Genomic DNA, 22470 nt, shown 5'->3' with positions numbered 1-22470 from the left:
TTTTATGTTTACAGTTTTACACTTTACAGGTGTTAACTTTCACAATATAAAATTAAAAACCTCGATCCAAGTACCTATAAAGCATACAAATCGCAAAAACATGTTTTAACGAGGAAGACGACGACGAGGCGTAACACTGCAAGTTGCAACGTTGAGCGTATCGTCGGGAACGTGACCCGGTTCAGAGCCGACCGGTCGACCGGATATCCACCGGTCAGGTCACAGGTGCGATGGATTGCTGCCCATAAAAGTCACAGAAAAATAAAATTCTCTCTTCCAGTTCTTCCATTCTTCCTTTTCGTATTTTGTTCACTTTGATTTCTTCTTCCACACCATGTCCCACATTTGAAACGGCACTTTCTTTTGCTTTTTTGAAAGTGTTTTTAGTAATAATTTTTTTGCATTTCTGGATCCTCCATCATGCCGCCGGGTAAGCGCACTCGCGAGGCATCTCCTGCTTCGTACGCTGATCAGAACCTATTTCCAAGCGCCACCTCTACTATCAGCGGTGGCAGCGATGCGAAAAAGAACAAGAAACCTCGCCATACACTCTCATCCGATATCATCAGTTCAGCGCCTGCCAAAACACGTCCTGTTCAGGGAAACAAATCCCGACTGACTGACTCGTCCCAGCAGACAGCCGACTGTCCCTGCGGAAACTGCTACCTACCTGTTGCGTATGAGGTGTCCAAGACCAGCGCCGCTTCCTGCACCACGTGCAGCAGCAATCCATATCATTCCGACTACACAGTGGGATGTAAACCGACACACCACTATTTGTCGCCACATCGCCTTGCAGTCAATCGAGATAGCCATCTGGTTATTTCACCCAACGATGTTCTGAAAAAGCGCTACCATGTGCTGAAAATTCTGGGCAAAGGAACATTTGGGCGTGTGTACTGCGTCAGGGACATGAAAAGCGCGACGATGAAGGAGAAACAGCTGGCTTTGAAAATTACACAGTGTACGGACGATGCCCAACAGGATGCCGAATACGAAATTAACGTGCTAAAAGAGCTTTTAAAGGTGAATTAAACAGACTAGACTAATCCACTGTGCATCCACTGACTGTGCATCTCCAATGGTACAATGCGACTTTAAATGACTCATTCAAAGTAGCATTGTACCATTGGAGATCTGTTTTGTTTACTTTTCCAGAATTTTATTGGGTAACCCGTGGCTGCTGCAAAATTTATTTATCTGTATGCTCTCCGTTTTATAATAGTACGAGCATCTATACTTAACAAACCCTTATTTTTAGTTGGATCCGGAAGCGCGACATCTGTTTGTGCGCATGTTCGACAGTTTCACCTACCATGGGCATCCGTGTATGGTGATGGAGAAGCTGGGATGCAGCTTGTACACCTTCCTGCAGTCCAACGATTATCAGCCATTTCCTTTCGATCAGCTGCGCATCGTGGCCTATCAGCTGTGTTATGCCGTCAACTTCTTGCACGTGAATAACATAATTCATACCGACCTGAAGACCGATAATGTGGTGTTGGCTGTTGAGCCGCGGGAAATTTTTCGTGGTGAGAAAGTCCAGTCGTTGAAGTCACTGGAAAGCACCGATATCCGCATCATCGACTTCGGTTCGGCAATTTTCGAGCACGAATACCACGGCACTTCTGTGACCACACGGCAGTATCGCGCGCCGGAAATAACCTTGCGTATGTGTCTGCGGATATGATACTGTACTTACTTGTTAGAAATCACTGCATCTCTGTATTCCATATTTTTTTAATTTATTTTTTTAGTTACATTGATTGCATATTTTGTTGTATCTGCATTCTGATTGTGATGTTTTCTTTATACTTGGTCATAATTTTTCCCAGAATTGGGATGGTCGTATCCGATTGACGTGTGGAGCGTGGGCATGATTTTATTCGAGCTGTACACTGGAACGTCCATGTTCGAAAGAGCACGGAACACTCGAGTTCAGGTAAAGAATGCCTTTTGCTTTTACTTTTGCTCAGCAGTTCCATCAGAAGTCATCAATATGATCATGCTTTCTTCGATACAGTTGGCAATGATGGAGAGAGTGTTGGGAAAAATTCCGGGTGACATGTATCGTCGAGGAGAGAAGAAAACCGTGTACGCAAAAAATGGCCGCCTTAGCTACGATAAGCGGTGTTCAGAGTGGCAAGAGCATCGACGTTACTGTAAACCGCTGGCGGTGAGCGCATACTATAGTAACTCTCAAAATGCCTAGACTTTGAACACATGTGCTGACCTTTTGACAGGATTGCATGCGTGATCAAAATTTGGATACGGTGCAGTTTTTCGATCTCTTGTCGAACATGTTGCGATTTGAACAGGACGAGCGCATCACTTTACAACAGGCCCTGGATCACAAGTATTTCAGTGCGCTGAGACCGGTCCAAAAGCTTCATATGCGTGAGAAGTTGCAAAGAGGCAGAAAATAACGTTTGGGATAACGTCGTTAAAAAATGGCCGTCGGACTACGAAGATTGCAGAAATTTGTTTTAGTAGTTGTAACATGGGTGTGTAGTAATAGATGTTATTACGTGATTTTATTTGTCTTAGACATGATTTAGTTTTGTTTTGAACTCGTTTTTAGATAGACATTATTATTTTTCTCCTTTAATGTTAACGGTATTAGATAATTTTGTGCTGTGTATTTAGATGGGTGGGTACGCAAGTGTGCGACTTAAGATAGGTAATAGATCTTTTGTTTTCCTTGGTTTGTGTACTGTATATCGCCGTTTTCGTAAAAGTTACCGGTAACAAAACAGCAGTCACGCTAAAAAGTTGCAGTGATTTTTAATTTTAAACTTTACAGTTTACACCAAGATAAGTATCTACAACCGCATAAACAAAATTAGAAAATCGTTCAACATATCGTTAAAAAGAGGCAGTGGTCAGTGGCAAAGGTCCATTACTTGAATTCGGAGTATACTTAAGATTTGCATCACAAGGACAATGACTATACCGCAGTTCCGCTCCTGTAAGAAAATTTGATCAGATAAACTTTCTCAACTGCGCTAAAATAATTCGAAATGATTGAAACGCACGCAACCGTTTCTTAATTGCAAAATGACCACCTACTCGCAACTGATTACGTCAGGTAAATTTGTCTTCCTTCGCAGTAGTGATCCATTGTTAGCTGTACGAAACGGTTCCGGTGGCGGAATTGGCGTCGTCTCACTCTTTATACTACCGGTATCATCCAGATCGGCCCGTGCCACAGTTTTCCCGTTATGCAGAGCATCAGCACAGTGTGCACCGTTTTTGGATGACGGGCGAAAAGTGGCAAATGTAGAAAAGGGTTTGGTCACTTGCAGATCATTAACAGGATTAGAAAAACACGTTGGACTCTTCTGAACGGTCCGACCTGCCTGCGGCAGACTGCCCCACGGGGAGGGCGGCGGCGGTACGCCAAAGGTCGTAGCGCTACTGTGAGGACGGTAGAAGTTGGGCATCGCGGCATGTCCGTCACGGAAGGCCGTGTAGGACTCGTCGATATCTTTGCTTGCCAGATGCAGGCCAATATGGGGAGATTTTTCCGGAGGATAACTCGTGGTACTGCTGTGTACTGATACGGTTTCCTCGTTTGTTCCATCGCTTCCTGTACAACCCATAAAGTTACATTTTTTTATTCAGGTAATTTCGTGGTTTTTCTTCAAGCTACACTGGAAACCCAGTAATCAAAAGGTGTAACCGTTGCTTGGATGAAATCACACATTTATGTCGTTTCCTTTATTTTTACAGTATTAATGCCTCTGCACAAAGGTGAAAAGGCAGACGGCTCCTTCGTTCGGCTCGAGTACGCACGTGATAACCTTGTTCGACGCACAGCACTATGTGTCAACGTTTTCCTTACCTTTCTGGGAGCCGGTATATTTTTGTAGCTGATTATTGTCACTGGGACATTCTCCATGTAATAATGTTTGATTGCTATGCCCCAGCGTAGAATTTGATCCACTTGGCAATGTGGGATCGAAAGTGCAGGAGATGTCCTTGTCGGGGCGCGGCGTGCGGTGATACGTTGTGGAATCGCTTATCGTAATGCCCGGATTGCGGTATGTCTCGCACACAACATTATTCATTTTACTGCTGAGTTTCCCTTTGGATGTCAAGGAATCCAAGTTGCGGCGCATAAACCACACGAACTTCTCATCGACAAGTGCAGCAACCTTAAAGACATAGTTAGTTAGTATCTTAAGCGGTGTAAGGAAAGCGACACCGCCGTAAAGGTCAGGCTTACCTCGGATGTTTTGAAGCACAAATATCCAATGATGAATACACTCTCTCCTAGGACTAGTAACGGAAAAAGGTATCCTAATAATGGGTGGTAGATAATCACGGCGACCGTAATGACGACCAGAACCGTTGTGAATATGACACACAATGCTGCGCCGACGCACAAATTCCGTCTACAAAGGAATAACATACGCTTATTATAAATATTCAACTTATATAGTGTACCAACGCGACGGCTGAAAATCAAGTTCGTTACCGAATTTCCTTTTGGTTTTGCACTGGAGATGCACTGTTCTTTTTCATAAACATCCGACACTGACATGCTGTCAGTAGACATAAGGTCATCACACCGCAAGCCATGGCGGGAACAGCCAACGTTAGTAACAGATGGTAATCCGATGTGATCCAGCAGAAGTTGTCGGCTCCGTAGCAATCCGGGCGAAATCCCACAGAAAATCCCAGAATGGCCGCCGGAACAGCTAATTTGAATATTTATTCAGCCTTCGGTATCGAACAATTCATATACTGTACCAGTGCAATTAAACTAACCGGTAAGGAATTAAATGCTGCTACAGCGCAGTTTTAGTTTGAACTTACCATAACCCAAAATGCAGTATAGGCGAATTAGTCCTTTCTGTTGTTGGATATCCTTGGGAATAATTCGATAGACATGGATGGCATAAGTAAAGCACCAGAACATTTTTGACAAGAAAAAGTAATGCAATAACACCGCCACAATTTTGCATAAAAAGACGCCCCAAACAATATCTGCCGCCATGATAAAAACCACATCCGTCGCAATGGTTACGAAGATGATATTCTGGAAAATTCCAATCAGATCTGAATGTGATCGAGTCGCGCATAGCAGCATGAGCGCCAGAAAATTCAGGACAATAGCAAAGATGAAAACGATGATATTAAAAAGAAAGACTGTCAGATCCCGACGGAAAGGATTGGTCAACATATTGCTCTCGGTCATCACGGCCACGAGCAATTCTGATAAGCATGAGCAATGAATATGTGTGGCATTGGCCGGCCCGGTGGAGCAGCCATCCGATGACCATCTCAAATGCACGAAATCCCAGTGCATACACTGCATTGGTCCCATATAACGCCGTTTGACCACGGCAAACTGGTACAGTGCTGGCGTAGCGATTACCGCATCTTTTTCCACAATTTCACCGAAAGTGAACCCTTTCGAAACCGGTAGCCATGTCTTGGTATTCTGTTGATGCCTCGTTTTCTGGTTGCTAGATAAGATCTCCGGAACATCGGAATACTCAACATAGTATATTGTATCATCTGTTGTCACACTGGTTTTTGCCTGTGTGGTTATTGGGTAACCGTGGATCGCAGCCGGAAATTGCACCATCATACTGTCATCCTGCATTAATCCGGTCAGGATGCCAATTTTCATGTATTTGGTGACAATCTCAAATGGGTCAGCATAGGTCTCCTTGTGGAATTTGGCGACGGTCTTAGCGTAAGCGTGGAATAAGTGGAGCAACGCACTGGTCTCATTGACGTTGACCTTCCCGTTCCGTTGCGTCAGCACGAGACTGACACTTTCGAGCAACTCCGACAAATAGTTCTTATCCAAACGATGCGTCAGGTTCATGCCGTACTGCCGGCCCTCATATTCCAAGACGATACGCAAAAGGTCACCGGCAATTTTCATATCGTTGGGAAAAAGATCTTCCGGCGGCGTAGTGTTCAGTGCCGTGCGCAATTCGCCCACAATTCGCACTACCATAAACGTGTTAAGGTTCATCATGTTGCTACGAACTTCGTCCAGAAGCTGGGCCGGTATGTCAAAGGCCAAACCGGTGCAGTTCATCAGAATGGGGTCTAGCCATGCCTTACTGGAGGCGTCGCATATCCGGGTAGCCGTGCCCAGTGCATTTCGAGGGCACTGATCCAGGGCAAGAGATCCGTAGGGTGTACGGTCCCACCAGATACCCTCGGCGAAAGATTGAGGACACGCTCCGTACACCGCTACACAACCGTCGGATGTCACTTCCGCATACGGACTGGAACAGGTATCGCATTTCAGCCCAATTACGCCGTTCTGGCAGTGGCATTGCCCGGAACTGTCGCAGTCGTTGGTCAATGAGCCACGAGAATAACAATTACATTCTTTGCAGCTGCAAAAAAACATTAATTTATCGTAAATTGATTCGATACATTTTTAAAAAGGGGAAATAACTTATTAATTTTAAGGTGTAACTCAAGTCGCGTAACAATACGAAAAAACAGTACGTACCATCAAAGGTCACCTACAGACTATACAGTCACATCACAGCAAAAACGTACTTAACAACAATTTATACTCCGCCTTAAAAATACATAATTCTGGCAAAGTTATTTTACATACAATTTACATAAGTTGATATTCTATTCTACATCTGTATTTATCTCTTTTATATATTTTATATTTAGATTTTGAGTCAGATATGTCGAGAGTTTTTTGCAAGTACTCAGGCTTACAATTTGATTACCACTTGTTCTTTCTGTTCTTTCTGTAAGTACATCGATGTATATGATATGCGGTAATTCAAGATATACTCGTACTTTTTATAAACAAGTTTAGCTGCGTTGCGCAATTCTGCGCTCAGAAGTTTACCTGTCTGAGCCAAGTGGCTTATAATAATTTTCTTTGCACACACAAGCTCCGGTCTGTTTGTCGCATCGCGGATCCAACCCCTTGGACGTGTCGCAATTACAAGGACCACAAACTGGAAACCCCACCAGGCGGCCGGACAACTTTCTGCCACTTTTTCTTCACAGTAGCGACCTGTATAATTGGCAAAACACCGGCACCGGTATCCATGCACATCTTCGTCGGAATGGATGCAGATCCCATTGACGCACGGATCCAACGAACAAATATCGCGGCATTCTTTACCAATATACCCCGCATTACACTCACATTTTGGGACCATTTATAGTTTCCTCACATTCGGAATTTTCATGGGGACAGACAACGCTGTCACAGCGCTCTTCGAAACCGCAACCATTACGCACACTTGATCGATGGGTGGGAAGAATCCGTTTTCCGGAAAAATTAATATTCTGTATGCAACCGGAAAACCCGTTGTTTTTCAGATCTTTGTGACCTCCCAATAGGATAGTCGTGGCGAGATTGTGAGAAGCTGGTAGTTTCGACTGGAATTCGTTTTTTCCGTCAATCTCCACAAAAAGATTATGATGTTCCATAAATAAACGCAGACTGTGCCATTGACCATCGGCAATGAGCAGGGCACTTTCGTGACGCTCCGTCACACTGCCCCGCAGAACCAGACCCTTGCGCAGTATTTCCAGGGAATACAATACTGCTTCGCTGATCTTTACGATGAGCAGGGTTCCGCTGTCTTTGTCGGTGCGGAATTGCAGGTGGATACCCAGTTGTGTGTCATTGTTGAGGGGAGGATGGAATATCAAATAGCCTTTCCCGTCGAAATGGTAAGAATCGTTCGTATCTTCAGGAAAAATAAGCATTAGAGCGCGCAACGATTGTGCGAAGAAAAGCTACAATATGTCGCAGAATGTCGCCAAATTACCGATTTTACTACAGTCATTGCCGCTGAACCCAGGCGCACACTGGCATTTGTATCCGTTCCATGTATTCCTGCACGTTCCACCATTCCGGCATGGAGAACCGTCACATCCGCTGGATTTCGGTCGGCATCCTGCAGCAGAAATCAGCCTTACTAATGCCAGAGTAGAGGGAATCTTTTTCATTTCTATGTTAATCACAATAATAATTATTCGCTTTTTAACAAGTGCTGGATCTATCATCTACCTATCTAAATGACAGTAACTGTGCCAGTTAGCAAGCAGTCTTGATATGTAAATGTCTAATGGATCTTTGTATTATCGGGATCCATGGTGCATTAAATTGATTGTTCTTTTATTAAAGCAAACAAACCTATGCTAGTGGCATGTTCTAATAGGAAATCATTAAAATCCATTCGTTTTTCGTCGATACGTAGATCATGTATGCATCCATCGAAGTGGCGCCAAGGTACCCGAGTATCGATGACCTCGTCAGACAAACCACCCACATACAGCGGTCCGGTCAAGTCCATGAAGCGGTTACATAAGGCCCCGGGATTATTGCAATGTGGGTCGAGAATTTGGGTCGTGGTGCTGGCACAATGATAATCCAGTACATTCCCGTATTTAAATGCGAGCATTTCGTCACATCCGTCGGCTTTGACCTTGGCTGACTACACAAACGAAACTCTGATATACAGTACTTAAAACTATAGTCTAGTCATCACTTATGAACCTTAATAAAATCGGATTAAAAGTTCAGATTGTTTGTTCGCACCTTATTAAAAAAGTTTATTTCCACGTCATGCCATTCTCCATCAGCAACAAAAACCGCAACACTGGAGGTTTGTCGTTCGTTTCCCAGGGAAAACGAAAACCGAATAGTGCCATTATGAATTTCCAATGCAAAGTAGTCGGTATTGTCGGTATAGCGACCGTTATACATCAGTAGACCCATTTGGCTTGTCGTTGCAAATCTGCACAGAAAACTGGTTTAATTTCTAACATTTCATAGTCAATTTAATATCACCAGACACCAGTTTTGCGCATTAGTCTAGCAGTGCAATACATGTGCATATTTACAGAAAATGAGAATTACCTGAGAGAAACTGAAAACCGATTTCGGGATTTTACTCCAGGGAATACTATGTATGATTTTTGAGCGGATGCGAACGACCGCGTGGTCAGTTCGCATAAATCGGTATGGTGGGATTTGTCAGGACAACCAACGCATTGGACAGCGGCGCTTAAAGAACTTGTTGCACACACCGATGGATTTCGACAGAGACCCTCCGAACATTCAGTTTTTCTCAAATCGATCTCGCACTGCGACCCTAAATAATAAAAACTTTTATGCCCCTTCTCTGCTGTCCTTTGCATACTGTATACGGTAATCCGGTATATTCCTTGCAGTAGTACTTAACCTACTTTACTCTTATAGCAAAACAGGGAGCAATAATAAAAAAGCGATCAAGTATACACCAGATGCGAGTGAATGCAACTGAAAAGGTCAACTTTATGCGACAATAAAGCTGATGATTGCGTAGATTTTTACCAGTAATCCTGCATTTTTAAAAAAATTGTGCTTTTTTGTATACAGTGGCAACATTGCAAAAGTTGTAAATTTATTTTTACTGACGCATGCAGCAACAACTGCTTTTAAACCAAACCCTAAACAACAATGTAAGCGTAACGGTTATTAAAAATAAAATTTTTCTTAGTGCCAAACGCACTATATTTAGATTTAACAATAAAATTTTTTTTATTCAACTACTGTATTATATTGCTTCTGAAACAGAACAAGTTGTCAAAAAGGACGGAGGTTACAGTACAAACTACAGAGTTGGTGGGTATATGTATACTTAGATGTGCGTGGAGGTAACGGGCAACATTGTATTACAGGGATCATTGGTGGGGGATATATAGTAAGTTAATTTGACATTATTTCCAGTGGAGCGATAAATTACATCGGCCAGCGCAGCATGAAGTACATCAACATTTCCCCTATGTTATTCGCTTCATTGCTTGACCTTTTTGATACAGCCTGGGAATACTTTACAGCATTAGCTCAGCGATTTCCGCGTTTGTATGTATGTGATCTGATTATTCTTAGGACGCCGGAAATATATTTTATTCACATCAGACAATCCCAGTTCGACATCTGTCCAGCTAAATGTATTAGCATTCATTACATCTGGCCGTTATGCACACAGCTCTATGGGCAGTGGACAGATCTACAGCGTTACCATCATGCTGCCAGTCGGAAGTAATGAGATCTGTGTGTCCAGCAAGAATTTCTTATGTGCTATGGATTGCCGATACTGGCGGCATCAGATTCGGGTTGTCAGACTCTTATAGTGTCGTGATGCAGAGTCACTATCACACGTGAGAGAATAACAAAAACACCCGTCACAAAAAGAGCTGCGTTTGTCTTTTCCGCTTTAAAACTGATATTGCACTTAATTAAAAGAACGATACTAGAAGTTTAATGTGACCGAATACATTTCAAATACTTTATGCCTCGGCGCTTTACTTTGGTCAGTTAAATATGTTGCTATTGCTCTAAAAGATTTATGGTTGCACTTTCAGATTGATGGAATAAGTTGTTGTACAAAATAAAACATATGGAGTGTCAATTTGCTAGTGCCTTTTCTGATAGAATGCTGAATCAATCAGTTTGTCTAGGATTTCACCCAATTTATGTTAACGAGGACGGACATTTTTGCTTTGCATGATGGTGCTGATAGCGCATGTTGACAATATCCGTTTCCGTCCATGGATACTACCGGATACGTTGCAGTCCGGCATTATGTCCATTACGGTCGCATAACATAAACCGTTAGCCTAAAGCTAAAATCCATATCTAGTTTATATAGCCACACCAGAAGCATTGTACTTTACCAATTTATTGTTAGTTATCTCTGGAAATAAAATTCAGAATTATTGGGTTTGCTATTTATCACACCTTAAAAGTTGCATGCTCGTCCGGTGAAGTGGTAATTAACAACATGTTACTAGTATCTGAGGACACTATAGTCTTGTTGTAGGCTACATTGCGCATTTGTAAATCAGAAAGTCCTGATTGTGAACCAGTGCTCGAAGACATGTCAAGTGTCTAGCTCTTTGTTTGAGAAGGGTAATAAAAGCGAACAACAAGTACGTGTTACTGGACTGATTCCGAAAGGGAACATCAGATGGAAGCGGCTTATAAGGAGCAAAGGTCCTTATCGCTGATGTTCTTGGTATGCTGCAGAGTTCGCGGCAGTGATCTCTCAGGAAGGCGCACGATAACGAAAAATGCCTACTTAATTCTTGTATGAGCTTATAACCCAGTTATGATTTATACGCTGCTTTATAAATGCTATTCACCGATAAATTAGTAATGCCTCGACGAAACGCTGCATATTGGTGGCTAAACAAACAATATTATCACAAAAGTTCATAGTCAGCAGCAGTCTCGGCACAGTAGCTGTATTGTTTCCCATAGCTGCGAGTAGGCAAACTACAGTACTTTAAAGTGTTGCACGAAGACGTATTGATAATAAAAATAATAATGATTGATAATAAAAATTCAGTTAGAAGGGTAGGCGATGAACGAATGTGAACATGTATTAAAACACAGATACAGTGGATTTGGAGGGTTGTTATAGTTGTTTACGTGTAGTAGCACCACGAAATGACCACACTAAAGTGTTCCATAATAAATGGTCACCGACTGTAAGATTGGCTCGGTGAAAACCAAGCAAAGATGCTGCGGGATCGATAATGGATCATCAGTGTACGAATAGCCATTCCTCTAAACACCAGATAAGCACTTCATTGAGAGCTAATCAGATCAAAAACCAATAATAGTCACATTAGATTCAAAGCATGCCTTTGGTGACCCTTTTGAATGCCAGTATTAGAAAAACAAACCGCTTAACCCGAAGGAATGACAACTGCAAAATTCTTATACCGTTGCATATAGAAGAGCGAACTTCGTCAAATCAAATCAAATTTTAAAAAATAGCGAAGAAAGGCATTCTACAAACAGACTGTGTATTCAGCCTGGAATAATCTATTTTTTTAAAATGAGCAAATTAATTATTTATAAAGTTTTGTCTGTTTATCCTTAAAGATACTAGGCTGCCATATTTGCACGCTTTCCTTATACTGTACAGCACTATTTTACTGGTGCCTGAAAGTAGGGTTTTATAATTATCGCAAGTAATGGCATGCCGCGCAAGCGGATAGGGAAACAAGGATCGAAAGCTACAATCAAAACAGGTCCTGAAGGTAAGAATCGTTAAGCAAGCTGGTATATAATCAGTATCAAAACAGGACAAGCCGGATACATGATATTGACAAAACGGGAGAATTAATTCGAGCTTTAGTCGGTTGCAGGATGTGAATAAACTGTCTGGATCGTGTTTGACTGAGCGGCAGTTATACCATAGAAAAGGGTTATACTGCACACTGCCGGCCAACAGGGGTCAGTTTGTCAATCAAACACTCGGTCACTCTCAATTTTCGCGGCAGACCATATATCTTGGGCTGGCACGCTCAGCGGCATTCTATCCACTGGACACACACTGCCAATTATCGACTCGTTTTCCCTTTAATGTTATCCAGAATTTAAAGCCAGAAATAATCCGTCACAACACTTAAACCACAGCTTTATACTGCGCAGCACCAGTGAATCAGCTTACTGGACTGAACTCTTTAAGAGGCGACTTTTAAATAAATCTGAAAAGCTAATCGATTGCTCCCCAAGATTCGCGATTAGTAATTCAGCGCTAACTTTGTTTTCAAACGGCTTATTTTCCCAGTATGGTACTTCGCCTTACTACAGATACTATATAATAAAGCCAACCATTTATTAATTAAAATTTGCTGACGGCAGAAAGGGTTAACTAACTTTTGTTACAAAATTGCACTACTATAAAGCAGTTAATACTGAATGCAGGCTGTTCATACCACGAAGCCGGAAGCACTGGGTTTTATTTTTGAAAACATAAAATTTTAAAGTACAGTTAAAAATTCGATGCTTGGATGTCAAACGCATTTGGCAGATAATCACAAAATATGGACTATAAAACTGCATGTTGCGGCTATAAATTACGATGATGGACTTATTCGCTGGTCGTGATTTTCCTGTATATACATGGCAATTCGCAAATACATCATACTACTATACAGCTTGACCAGTGACATTTAAGTGGATTGTATGTGGATGATTCATCTTTAGATTAGCACCCACGATGGATTCTTTTTCAATTTCCCAATGGGACGCGATTATAATGAGCTGATGACACCAGTGATAAATAGCCGAATTAATCAGGAAATTATGGGTTTTTACGGTTTGACCTTCTATCGTATCTCGGTGTGCGTATGCTGAGCGAATAAAGTGTTTACCTGATACTTGAATTGTGAACTTGGCAGAATATGCAATGTCCGAATTGAGACTGGCACTTAGTTGGATGTCACCATTGGTCGGATTGATCGACAACAAGCTCTGCTTATTTCCGGTCATAATCTTATACTCTAGCTTGGCTGTGGCATCCCGATCAAAACATGGTACACGACCAATTATGCCATGTGGGAAATGTCGTGGATAGTTGTTCAGAATTATATGGAAATCTTTTAAGACCGGTGCATTATCTGAAATATCAAATCAATCAGGTTGTAAATATTATACGGTACAAATTTTTAATATAACTGGCTGCAAATACATATTATAGGGTACAAATATTATTACGGTGTAAATATTAGAGGGTAAATATTTACTCAAACTTTCACTCTCCTATAGAAGTGTTAATTACGGAATGCCGGTCTTTAAATGAGTTCAATAAAAGTTATTCAAAATCCTCTCGCATCAGTTTTCAAACTAATAGGTTTTTTTGACACATATTAGTAAGCGAATGCAGTATCTCTATCACGAACAAAGTATGTATAAACACAGGAGCAATTTTTTATCATCATAAATTGTCGTTTGCAACAATAGAAGTATAGGGAAATTGTATGAATATCACGTCGTTCAAATCACTTAATTGTCACTACATACTCATGTGAGCCGCTTTAGCCAAAAATTTCCAAAATGTTGTACAGTAGCGATAGCTCTTAAATTCAATTATGTATTGAGAAATTCACTTGTAATATTTTTGCTAATTATTTTTTAACAGAGACTGTAATTTCGTATTACCGTGAGCAAAGGGAATAAGAATTTTTGATTGTCAGGACTGTCAGATATTTTAGACACTCCACGTTGAGTCTTATGGTTAGAAAAAAATTGGCTATGAGTGTATTCATCGTTGTCAATTTTTTTCCAAAAGGCAGATCGGAATTTGTCAAATTTTTGTATGGACTCTTTCACCGTGACGGACGGAACAGTAGTGGCCGTCATATGCCCAGAGATAAGGGAATAACATTTACCATTGATATCTGTGACGAAAATATTCACTGTCACGTCGGTTTGCAGCGGCGGCGAGGAAGCCCGAATAACCAGCTTATATTGCTTCTTCCCCTCGGCGTCCAGTTCAATCAGATTGGACAGCAGGGGTGGCTGGTTGGGGCGCGTGACCAAAGCGAAACTCTCGGCATCTGGTCCAGAGACGATAGCGTATTCAATTACGGAATTTTGCCCTTCATCCGGATCTGATGCCAAAATCTCCGCGATTGTTGATCCCACCGTTAAATTCTCAGGCGCATAGAAATTCAGTATTTCCGCCGCAAATGCCGGTGCATTATCGTTCACATCTAAATAAAACAAACAATATGAGATCAGGTTTCAGAATAGTGTTGATGCACAGATTTCCAAATCCGTCTGCAGTTACTCATTCTGCAAACTACAAAACGTCTAAATTACTGTATTTGAAAGCAAACAAAAGAAAATTATTGAATATTCCAAATTAATATAAACCAAGTCCAAAAACCGCTTACCGGTGTACTTGCCGTAGGCACAGCCGTATATAACTGGTGTGTGTACATTCGTCATCAAACCATTTTTTAGAACGCAGTAAATAATTTTTACAGTGTGATCATATGCATGTAATATTTTGTATGATTTTAACACCAGTTAAAATATTCGTATATTCCTTTTTATGTGTTGTAATTATGTCGAAAGTACAAGGAAGTCTACAGCCAATAAATGCGTATTGGGTTACCATGCGCAGCGCTTTTTTGACATTAGTTGGTGACCTTTGCTCAGTTTTCTGGTCTTCCATCTGTTAGTTTTGCAACAGTAACTGAATAATTGCGTTATACCTAGCACTTTGACAGTGAGCTGGACAGTAGACGATAGTGCTCTGGGTTGTCCGCGGTCAACAGCCAACGCGATTAACTCGTAAGTGTTGTGCGTTTCCCTATCCAGCCATCTCGTGGTGCGCACGATGCCCAGCGCGGGATCGATGGAAAAAGTCCCGTTGGCACTGTATCCACCTTCAAATGTGTATGTGACAAGGCCATTCAACCCGAAATCAGGATCATGAGCCGAGAGTTGCGTGATGCTGGTGTGGGGACTCACATCCTCCTTGACAGCCACAAAATAGGCCGGCTGGAGAAAAACTGGGGCGTTATCGTTGGCATCAATTAGTTCAACCAGAACATCCGTGGTGTCGTACAGCGGCGGTGCTCCGTGGTCAGTGGCGATTACCGGCACGGTGTACGTGCTGTGCCGCTCACGATCCAGTGCTTTTTTCACGCTCAGCACACCGCTCACCGGATGAAGGTGGAAGTTATCGGCCATATCGGCGTCCTGTCCCAGCGTGTACGTTATCCGCCCATTATCACCCACATCATCATCGCTCGCCTTCAGCTCGATAACCGTTGTCCCCGTGGGTATATTTTCGGGGATTTGAATTCTAAATGGAGCATTTAAGAAAGTGGGTCGATGGAGATTAGCGGCCAGAATGTGGACAGTCACTTTGGCCCGATCATTTTTTCCCGACTCATCTGCCACTTGGATGAGCAGTTCCACCAGACGCGCGCCGCGTCGGTAGTTGATCGGTTTGGCTAATAGTATCAAACCGAGGCCGTTTTGATTAATGATACTGAAGCGATTGTCATCGGTGTTGCCTCTGATTTGGTATGTCAGCCGGGCATTTAAATCCCGATCGGTGGCGCGCACAGTGACGATCTGTGTGCCCGGCAGCGCTCCTTCGGAAATGGACACATTGTACTCACGCTGCTCGAAGATGGGCCCGTTGTCATTAACGTCCAGGACGCTGATGACCACGGAGGCCGTGGAGGAGCGCGCTGGCTGGCCCAAATCACGGGCTTCCACGTTGAACTCGTATTTGTCCTTGCGCTCGCGATCTAATCGCGTCGAAGTGCTAATCCTGTGGAATGAGAATAATTATATACGCACTAATTCATAATTCCATATACGCTACGCCGCTACGAACAAGATTTCCCGGGCTGATTCGTCTTATCAGGCCGGATGACAGCGCTGCATGCCGAGGCGCCTACGCGTATCCTAATAATTAGTTTCGCCGCTTCCTACTGAAACATCTAATTACGGGCGCTCTATGTGCCCTTGGCGATCGATGGTGTCCGGCATTGTTAGACTACCAATTTAGCGTCATATTTACTTTCAATATAAAGGCCATCACAATAAATACACATGTTGTACCCGTGTCCACTCAGAATCAGTGTGGACTGTCAGCCTAATGTGTTAAATCTGTGTCTGGAGAGACTGATATTGTGCTTCAACTAAATCAAAACAAATATGGTTACGGCAAATTTCACTTAAACCATAAGTACAAATAAACCACAAATAAATAAGCTATGCACAATATTATTATATATACAAAGAAGCAACCCATATTTTTGAGTTCACATGTGACATCATAATAAAGTAATTTGATAGGCGAAAAGATAGAAAAACTTTCCGCTTTATTTTTGTCTCGCAATTGTTCGATCTGTTTCGGTTTGCCTACTGTGGTTTTTGGTACTCGTAGTAATAATTACAGCAAAGCGAAAAAAACTTCAAATGATTAGCTTTTTCTCCTGCACGCGAGCTTACGCATAAGAGTATGTTAACAATTAAACTCTCATAAATCTTAAACCTTTTAAATAAAGTTTTGAAACCAAATAAAACTTTCCACTTCTTTTTCTTACTTTAAATTTTAAATTAGAAAGTTTACCGCAAAACGCCATGGAAAAATGGGCGGTGGGTAGAGTATTTTAAATGCCGCACGTGCAAACCCAAACGATGCTGCTGGTGTTGGGCTATGTAGGTCAGCAAAGGCGCTGTAGCTTATACAAAAAAGTTGTGTCAGCCGTGACAATACAAAAACGTCTGCCTAGGACGTAGATATATACACCGGAAATTGTATCACTGTATCCGGTAGTTAGGTCAAATTCCCGTAGCCACTGCCCTGGTAGCAGGCCTGACGAGAAACGCCACTCAAGTGGCAATATCTGAGTAAACAGGCGAAGATGCGCGAACAATCTGTTGTACAGAGTGTGTTTTTTTACCAGCCAGAATCCGGATCAATTACAAACGGCATCATCTCCAAGCTGGTTGATTGATTTTTGATAGTATAAACAATCTTCCCCTTTGGTCCCTCGTCGCTGTCGTACGCGCGTAACTGGACCACCGGATATCCCACATGAGCATCCTCAGCAATATTGGTTTGGTACAGCGAAGTGGAAAACTTTGGCTCATTGTCGTTCATATCGATGACGTTTATATTGCACAATGTTGTGTTGCTTCGAGGCGGACTGCCCAGATCCTGGAAAATATTTACCTTATGTCAGCTTCCATACTTGAAGCACATACAGGCCGTTTTTAAAAAGAAAAACATCGTATAGAGAATTGTGTTACGTAATGCGAGACAATATTGTGCAGTGAAGAAGTGTCCCTAGTGACACAGTTATTCCCGAAGTTGTAAAATCAAGCGAATTTCGCGTTTGTCGTTTCACCGACCCAAACGACACAGGTCTTTTACTGCTTAATATTGTTACTGCAAAAAAATTTACTAAATGTTAACAGCATAATAAAAATCATAAAAATTTGCTGTTTATCTCTAATTTCAAGTGTACCTTTTAAGCACGCATTGATTTCTGTTTTGGATATCTGCGAAGGTACTCGTGTATCTATACCATCGTTTGGTAAATGCGGCTACGGAACTATGCAGATATGTAGTTTGCTCTAGTACAGCTCGATTAATTGCTACTCACTGCATCTAAATTTTTAAAATATCTGCGTATTGAGCTCCATTGACACAAGTTATGAAATTCTTTGCTCAAAGTGTAGATGCATAACACTAAGTGAATTTGCGGGAAAATGCACATAGAGTGGATTTGCATATCCCGTTAATCAGCCAGGCTGGTTAATTCCCGGCATATGGGCCACTGCACGTTGCTTATATCTATATGTATTCGTTCATATAGTACGACTAGTTTGCCGGTCATACCTGCGTGCGTATGAGCAATCGATATTTTCGCTCAGATTCGTAATCCAACTGTGCCGCAACTTTCAGATCTCCCGTCACGGCATCCAAAATAAACTGGCCATTTGGATTGCCTCCAATAATGGAATAACGGACCTAAAAAGCAATTCAGGATTAAACCAATGGAAGGAAGAAATTGCTGATGCACCATGGCAGAAGCAGAACGGATGAAACGGACTTGTCCATTCAATCCCTGATCCTTGTCTTCGGCGTGCACTTGCGCAATGGTCGGCATTGTACTCCAATCAATATCTTCCCGCACATCCAGGTTACACGATGTGTTGGATGTAATCGTGGGTGTGTTGTCGTTTTCATCCAAAATTTTCACCACGACTTTGGCAATGCTGCAGAGCATAATATTAAATAAATTAACATCCATTATGCATAATTGTGGTATTGAGTAAATATTTCAAATGTGTATGCTTTTGAACCAAAACGATAAATTAAAACTCCAGAAATTTGAACATAACTTTGAAATGCAAGGTTGATTCATATTAATAAAAACAAAAGTTGATACATTTTTATACATGCAAAAATTAGCTAGTCATTGCTTGTTAATTGCTTAATTAATGTTACACTTTACGCAATTCGGTTGAAGTGCGAATAGACAAATTAACGGTAAACAACATTTTCAGTTATGGAGTTTTCCTCGATTTGTTGCCCATGCAGCATATCTTTTTATATAAATCTAAGTTGTTATAAATGCTTCCGTGCAGATGCTGATATAAATACACGGTCCAGCTGCGCGGCGCAGTACGGCATTTTGACTGAATAGCCCACAGAACCTCAACCTAGATTGGTATGCATGAATAAACTTCCGGTGCAAGTTTTGATACCACTTATGCCGGCGCATTTATTATTCTGACTATCTGATTTACAATCCTGTTTAACCAAAATGTAGTGGAAATAATGATGCGCAACGGCAGGTGTAGGAGGCTTAATCTTGCAGAGATATAATTCAGTAAATCTGGCCTGAGGAAAAGTTTTAAAAATGGTAGAAACGCAAGCAGAGTTACAGATATATTTCAATTAAGGCGTAATTAAAGCCTGTTATTCCTGTCAGTATTTTTCACTCATTTGTTTAGCAATATTTTCTGTCATTCTTCGTGTTCACTAACTGGTTAACTGGTTGTGTAGTGCGTAATTTCGAAAAAACAGACTGCAAAACTCAATAGCAAAAAAATTTCTGTGCAGACAGCGGCGCAGAATGATTAAATTACCTGCTTTTCTTATTTTGCCCGCGACCTTCATCCTCGGCCTTTACGTAAAGAACGTGCTCCTCCGTGTGCTCACGATCAAGAGGCAATCGAGTGGTGATTACACCAGTGTGCGAATCAATGTGAAACACATCATTTTTTGGCCCCTTTGGATTGATGAGCGAATACAGCACTCGACCGTTTTCGCCCTCATCACCGTCACCGGCATGCACGGTCACAACCACGGAACCCGAAAGCGCACTCTCCGACAGCATTACATCATAGTCACTCTTCTCAAAGGTGGGAATGTTGTCGTTGGCGTCCCGGACGCGCACATGCAGTGTGGCCGTGCCGGTCGACAGGCGGTCGGGCTGAGAGACAGCGGTGATGCGGAAGTGATGCTGGCTGATGGTCTCGCGATCCAGCACCGCCTGGGTGCGCACCCACCCGGACTGTGAGTCAATGGTGAACAGCGCCTGACTCCGTGAGTCCATCAGTGCCACCATGTGAAAGACGGCCGGCGCATTGTTCGTCGTATTCATCTTAATGACATCCACCGGTGACGGCTGTTCTTCCAGAATGTCCACCGTATAATAGCTCTCGGGAAAACCGAAATGGTGGGACGAGGCACGCGGGCGGCGGTGTTTACGCTGTTTATGTTTGGCCTCCTTTGTAATGACATGCTGCTCGGTCTTAGCGGTAAATAGGATATCGACTGTTTGTACAGCTGGCAATGACTGACCACCGGTGTTGTATTTCACATATAAACTGTTGTATTTATCCAGTGGCTTCAAGAAGCAGAGTTTTTTCTCAGGATATACGAGAACGTTCTGTATTGACGCTGTTGATGGCAGTGTAATGGTTGTTTTTTCCGCATCCCTGACAAAAGCCGGTAATAAGTGATTTAGATTGACAATCTCTCCCGCCGCGGTGCCGGCTATTAGGGGATTATAGCAGGTCTGGCCGCTCTGGTAACTTTGTATAATGTGCGGATAATCGGCCGTTACGGATGAGTTTTCATGCCAATTTTTTAATGCTCCATGGATTGTGATGGGTATAAGTGACACAAAGGAAGCACTTTTTGCTTCAATTATCACAGTTAGCCGCGATGATGAGAGCAGGCTTTGTATACCGGCATCCAGGCGTAACGAACGGCTACGGTGTTCCCATGTTAATACTTCTTGCCAGGTTGATGGCTCGCACAATGCACTGCTGGCCGTGTATTGCGGTGCATCATTCCATACTTCGCGTATGCTATATGACCACGCATCGCTGGGCAGCAGCGAAAAATTGAGCAAAATAGGAAACAGTTGGTCGGCATTATATTCCTCCAGGGAATCACGAGTTTCATCAAATATTCGCGGCAAAATAAAATCATATGCATAAATCTGACAGGGTGTAAATACTAATAATAGTGACCACGATAACAATAGGCCAAATGGCGGCCAGCGGCGAATCGTCTTATCCATAACCCGGCGACGATGATCAGTGTTGTCGGATCCCCCAAATCACACAATATCATAGCCAAATGTGTTTGAGAATGGATAATGATCAAACTGTTACACTGCACTCATCGGCTCATGAAGAGCAATAAGATGCGCTAAGGCCGAACTAACTCGCGTAAGACAAGCGCCAGAAGGAACACACACAGGCATGTATCGGGCCTATTCGGCCACACCAGCGGATATGTGCCAGTATCCGGTTTGGAGCGCACTGTGGGAATTTATTACAACCTAACTTGTTCCATACGTGCCAAATAAGAAAACTCGATTAAAAGCAAAGCCGCGTTAGTCCCATTCCATGCATTGCATTTAGAGGATGTGCAATGCCACAGATCAAAGCCGGGATCGGGATGATGATCACTGATGATGATGGAATTTCGTTAACGGCTACCCTGTGTACATGCATGCTATTGTACAATATGTACGGTACTTATGTATTCACGTATAGACAGCACATTCCCTTTGGATTAACCGTACAGCATTTGCACTTCCACAAACACTGTGTATCTCTTCACAACCACATTTACCCGCTAGACTTTGCATTAGTGGTTTGCGTGCACAATATTTGCCGCAATCAGAAAACGCGCACAAGTGGGAACGTACGCATGTGGGCGGTCAGGCCGAGTTGATCCAGTAGTGGTCAACGCTGCTGTACTATAGTCCACAATATTAAAGCGAAACCATGCTCAGCTGGTCAACCATACGAAACGTAAACGATAAATCATCGCCTAATAACAGTGCTTTTGTAGATATCACCCAGCGCAAAACGTAAATTGATTGCTTTTGATGCTGGTTTTATTTCTAGTTGTTAGGTCTGTGGTTCCTGTTTCGGATTTTATTACATTTTTATGGGCGAGGAGCATACCTGATCCGCTTAATTGCAATCAAACGGCGGTTTGCAGCACATACCTAACTACGTAGTGGCTAGTCACTAGTGATACGGTGTACATGTACTTACGTCTATCCCGATATGCACTGCCAAACAAAAGCGCGTGCTACATTAGGCACCGGGATTTTCATTATTAAAATGCATAACACATACTAACCGTATTACAGGTAGCGTATGAGCCTACAAGCCGTGATACCGTACTTACGTACAAGCCCTTGTACATGAGTACTTGTACTTCGGCAGTTCTGGTATACAATGCTAAACAGAAGCGGCGCCAGGAGAAAACATGAACTAATTTTAGTTCACCTGGGAGGATATGTGCCGTGAGTTTAGGGAAAATTTGGTGGGGAGAGTAAAGCCGCACAACAGACGTGCAATGGATTGAGTATACAAATTATGCGTTCCCCGAGTGAGAGGAAGTGCATTCTGGTCATAAATCAAGGAGAAATTGGAGCAATATTGCCGGTGCAATTCCATATATAGATATTGCATAGGTGCGGTGGGTATTGCCGGGATTAAAATCGTTCAGATGCTGCCATGCAAAGAAACTTTACATGCTTACAATCGACTATACTTCAACTATTTACGTATAACGCATACAACGATACGAAACAATTTAAAAGCACTCGTCAAATACATATTGTTAATAACTTCCGACATTTCGAATTCGT

General features: G+C 42.4%; 2 protein-coding genes across 2 annotated transcripts; one reads left to right on the top strand and one right to left on the bottom strand.

Annotated features, from left to right (window-relative positions):
• The first annotated feature begins 269 nt into the window (after nucleotides 1-269).
• On the top strand, nucleotides 270-2765 carry LOC129599501 (serine/threonine-protein kinase Doa-like). The gene is made up of 5 exons (XM_055497756.1): nucleotides 270-1026; nucleotides 1262-1670; nucleotides 1836-1942; nucleotides 2024-2176; nucleotides 2244-2765. Exons 1-5 carry the CDS (start codon nucleotides 421-423, stop codon nucleotides 2424-2426), a joined length of 1458 nt encoding a protein of 485 aa, XP_055353731.1. The 5' UTR covers nucleotides 270-420; the 3' UTR covers nucleotides 2427-2765.
• On the bottom strand, nucleotides 2515-20877 carry LOC129599525 (protocadherin-like wing polarity protein stan). The gene is given in 20 exon segments (XM_055497789.1): nucleotides 2515-2966; nucleotides 3070-3589; nucleotides 3845-4157; nucleotides 4229-4397; nucleotides 4481-4703; nucleotides 4822-6368; nucleotides 6848-6965; nucleotides 6968-7160; nucleotides 7162-7703; nucleotides 7785-7913; nucleotides 8153-8453; nucleotides 8558-8756; nucleotides 8879-9113; nucleotides 13174-13419; nucleotides 14191-14514; nucleotides 15022-16094; nucleotides 17236-17492; nucleotides 18177-18308; nucleotides 18391-18556; nucleotides 19433-20877. Coding segments are annotated over 20 exon segments (8151 nt in total). The 3' UTR covers nucleotides 2515-2947.
• Between the last annotated feature and the right edge of the window lie 1593 nt (nucleotides 20878-22470).

This window comes from Paramacrobiotus metropolitanus, unplaced genomic scaffold, assembly GCF_019649055.1.
Source record: "Paramacrobiotus metropolitanus isolate TYO unplaced genomic scaffold, Prichtersi_v1.0 Parri_scaffold0000147, whole genome shotgun sequence".
Lineage (NCBI taxonomy): Eukaryota > Metazoa > Tardigrada > Eutardigrada > Parachela > Macrobiotidae > Paramacrobiotus > Paramacrobiotus metropolitanus.
The sequence above is the reverse complement of the archived record's forward strand: the minus strand, read 5'-3'. Positions and strand labels throughout refer to the sequence as shown.

Bases quoted from the DNA above. Each gene is read 5' to 3' on its own strand.
- LOC129599501 (XM_055497756.1), top strand. From the start codon at position 421: ATGCCGCCGGGTAAGCGCACTCGCGAGGCATCTCCTGCTTCGTACGCT. The intron at 1,027-1,261 runs GTGAATTAAACA...CCTTATTTTTAG, and splicing joins TGCTAAAAGAGCTTTTAAAG to TTGGATCCGGAAGCGCGACA. The intron at 1,671-1,835 runs GTATGTGTCTGC...AATTTTTCCCAG, and splicing joins CGCGCCGGAAATAACCTTGC to AATTGGGATGGTCGTATCCG.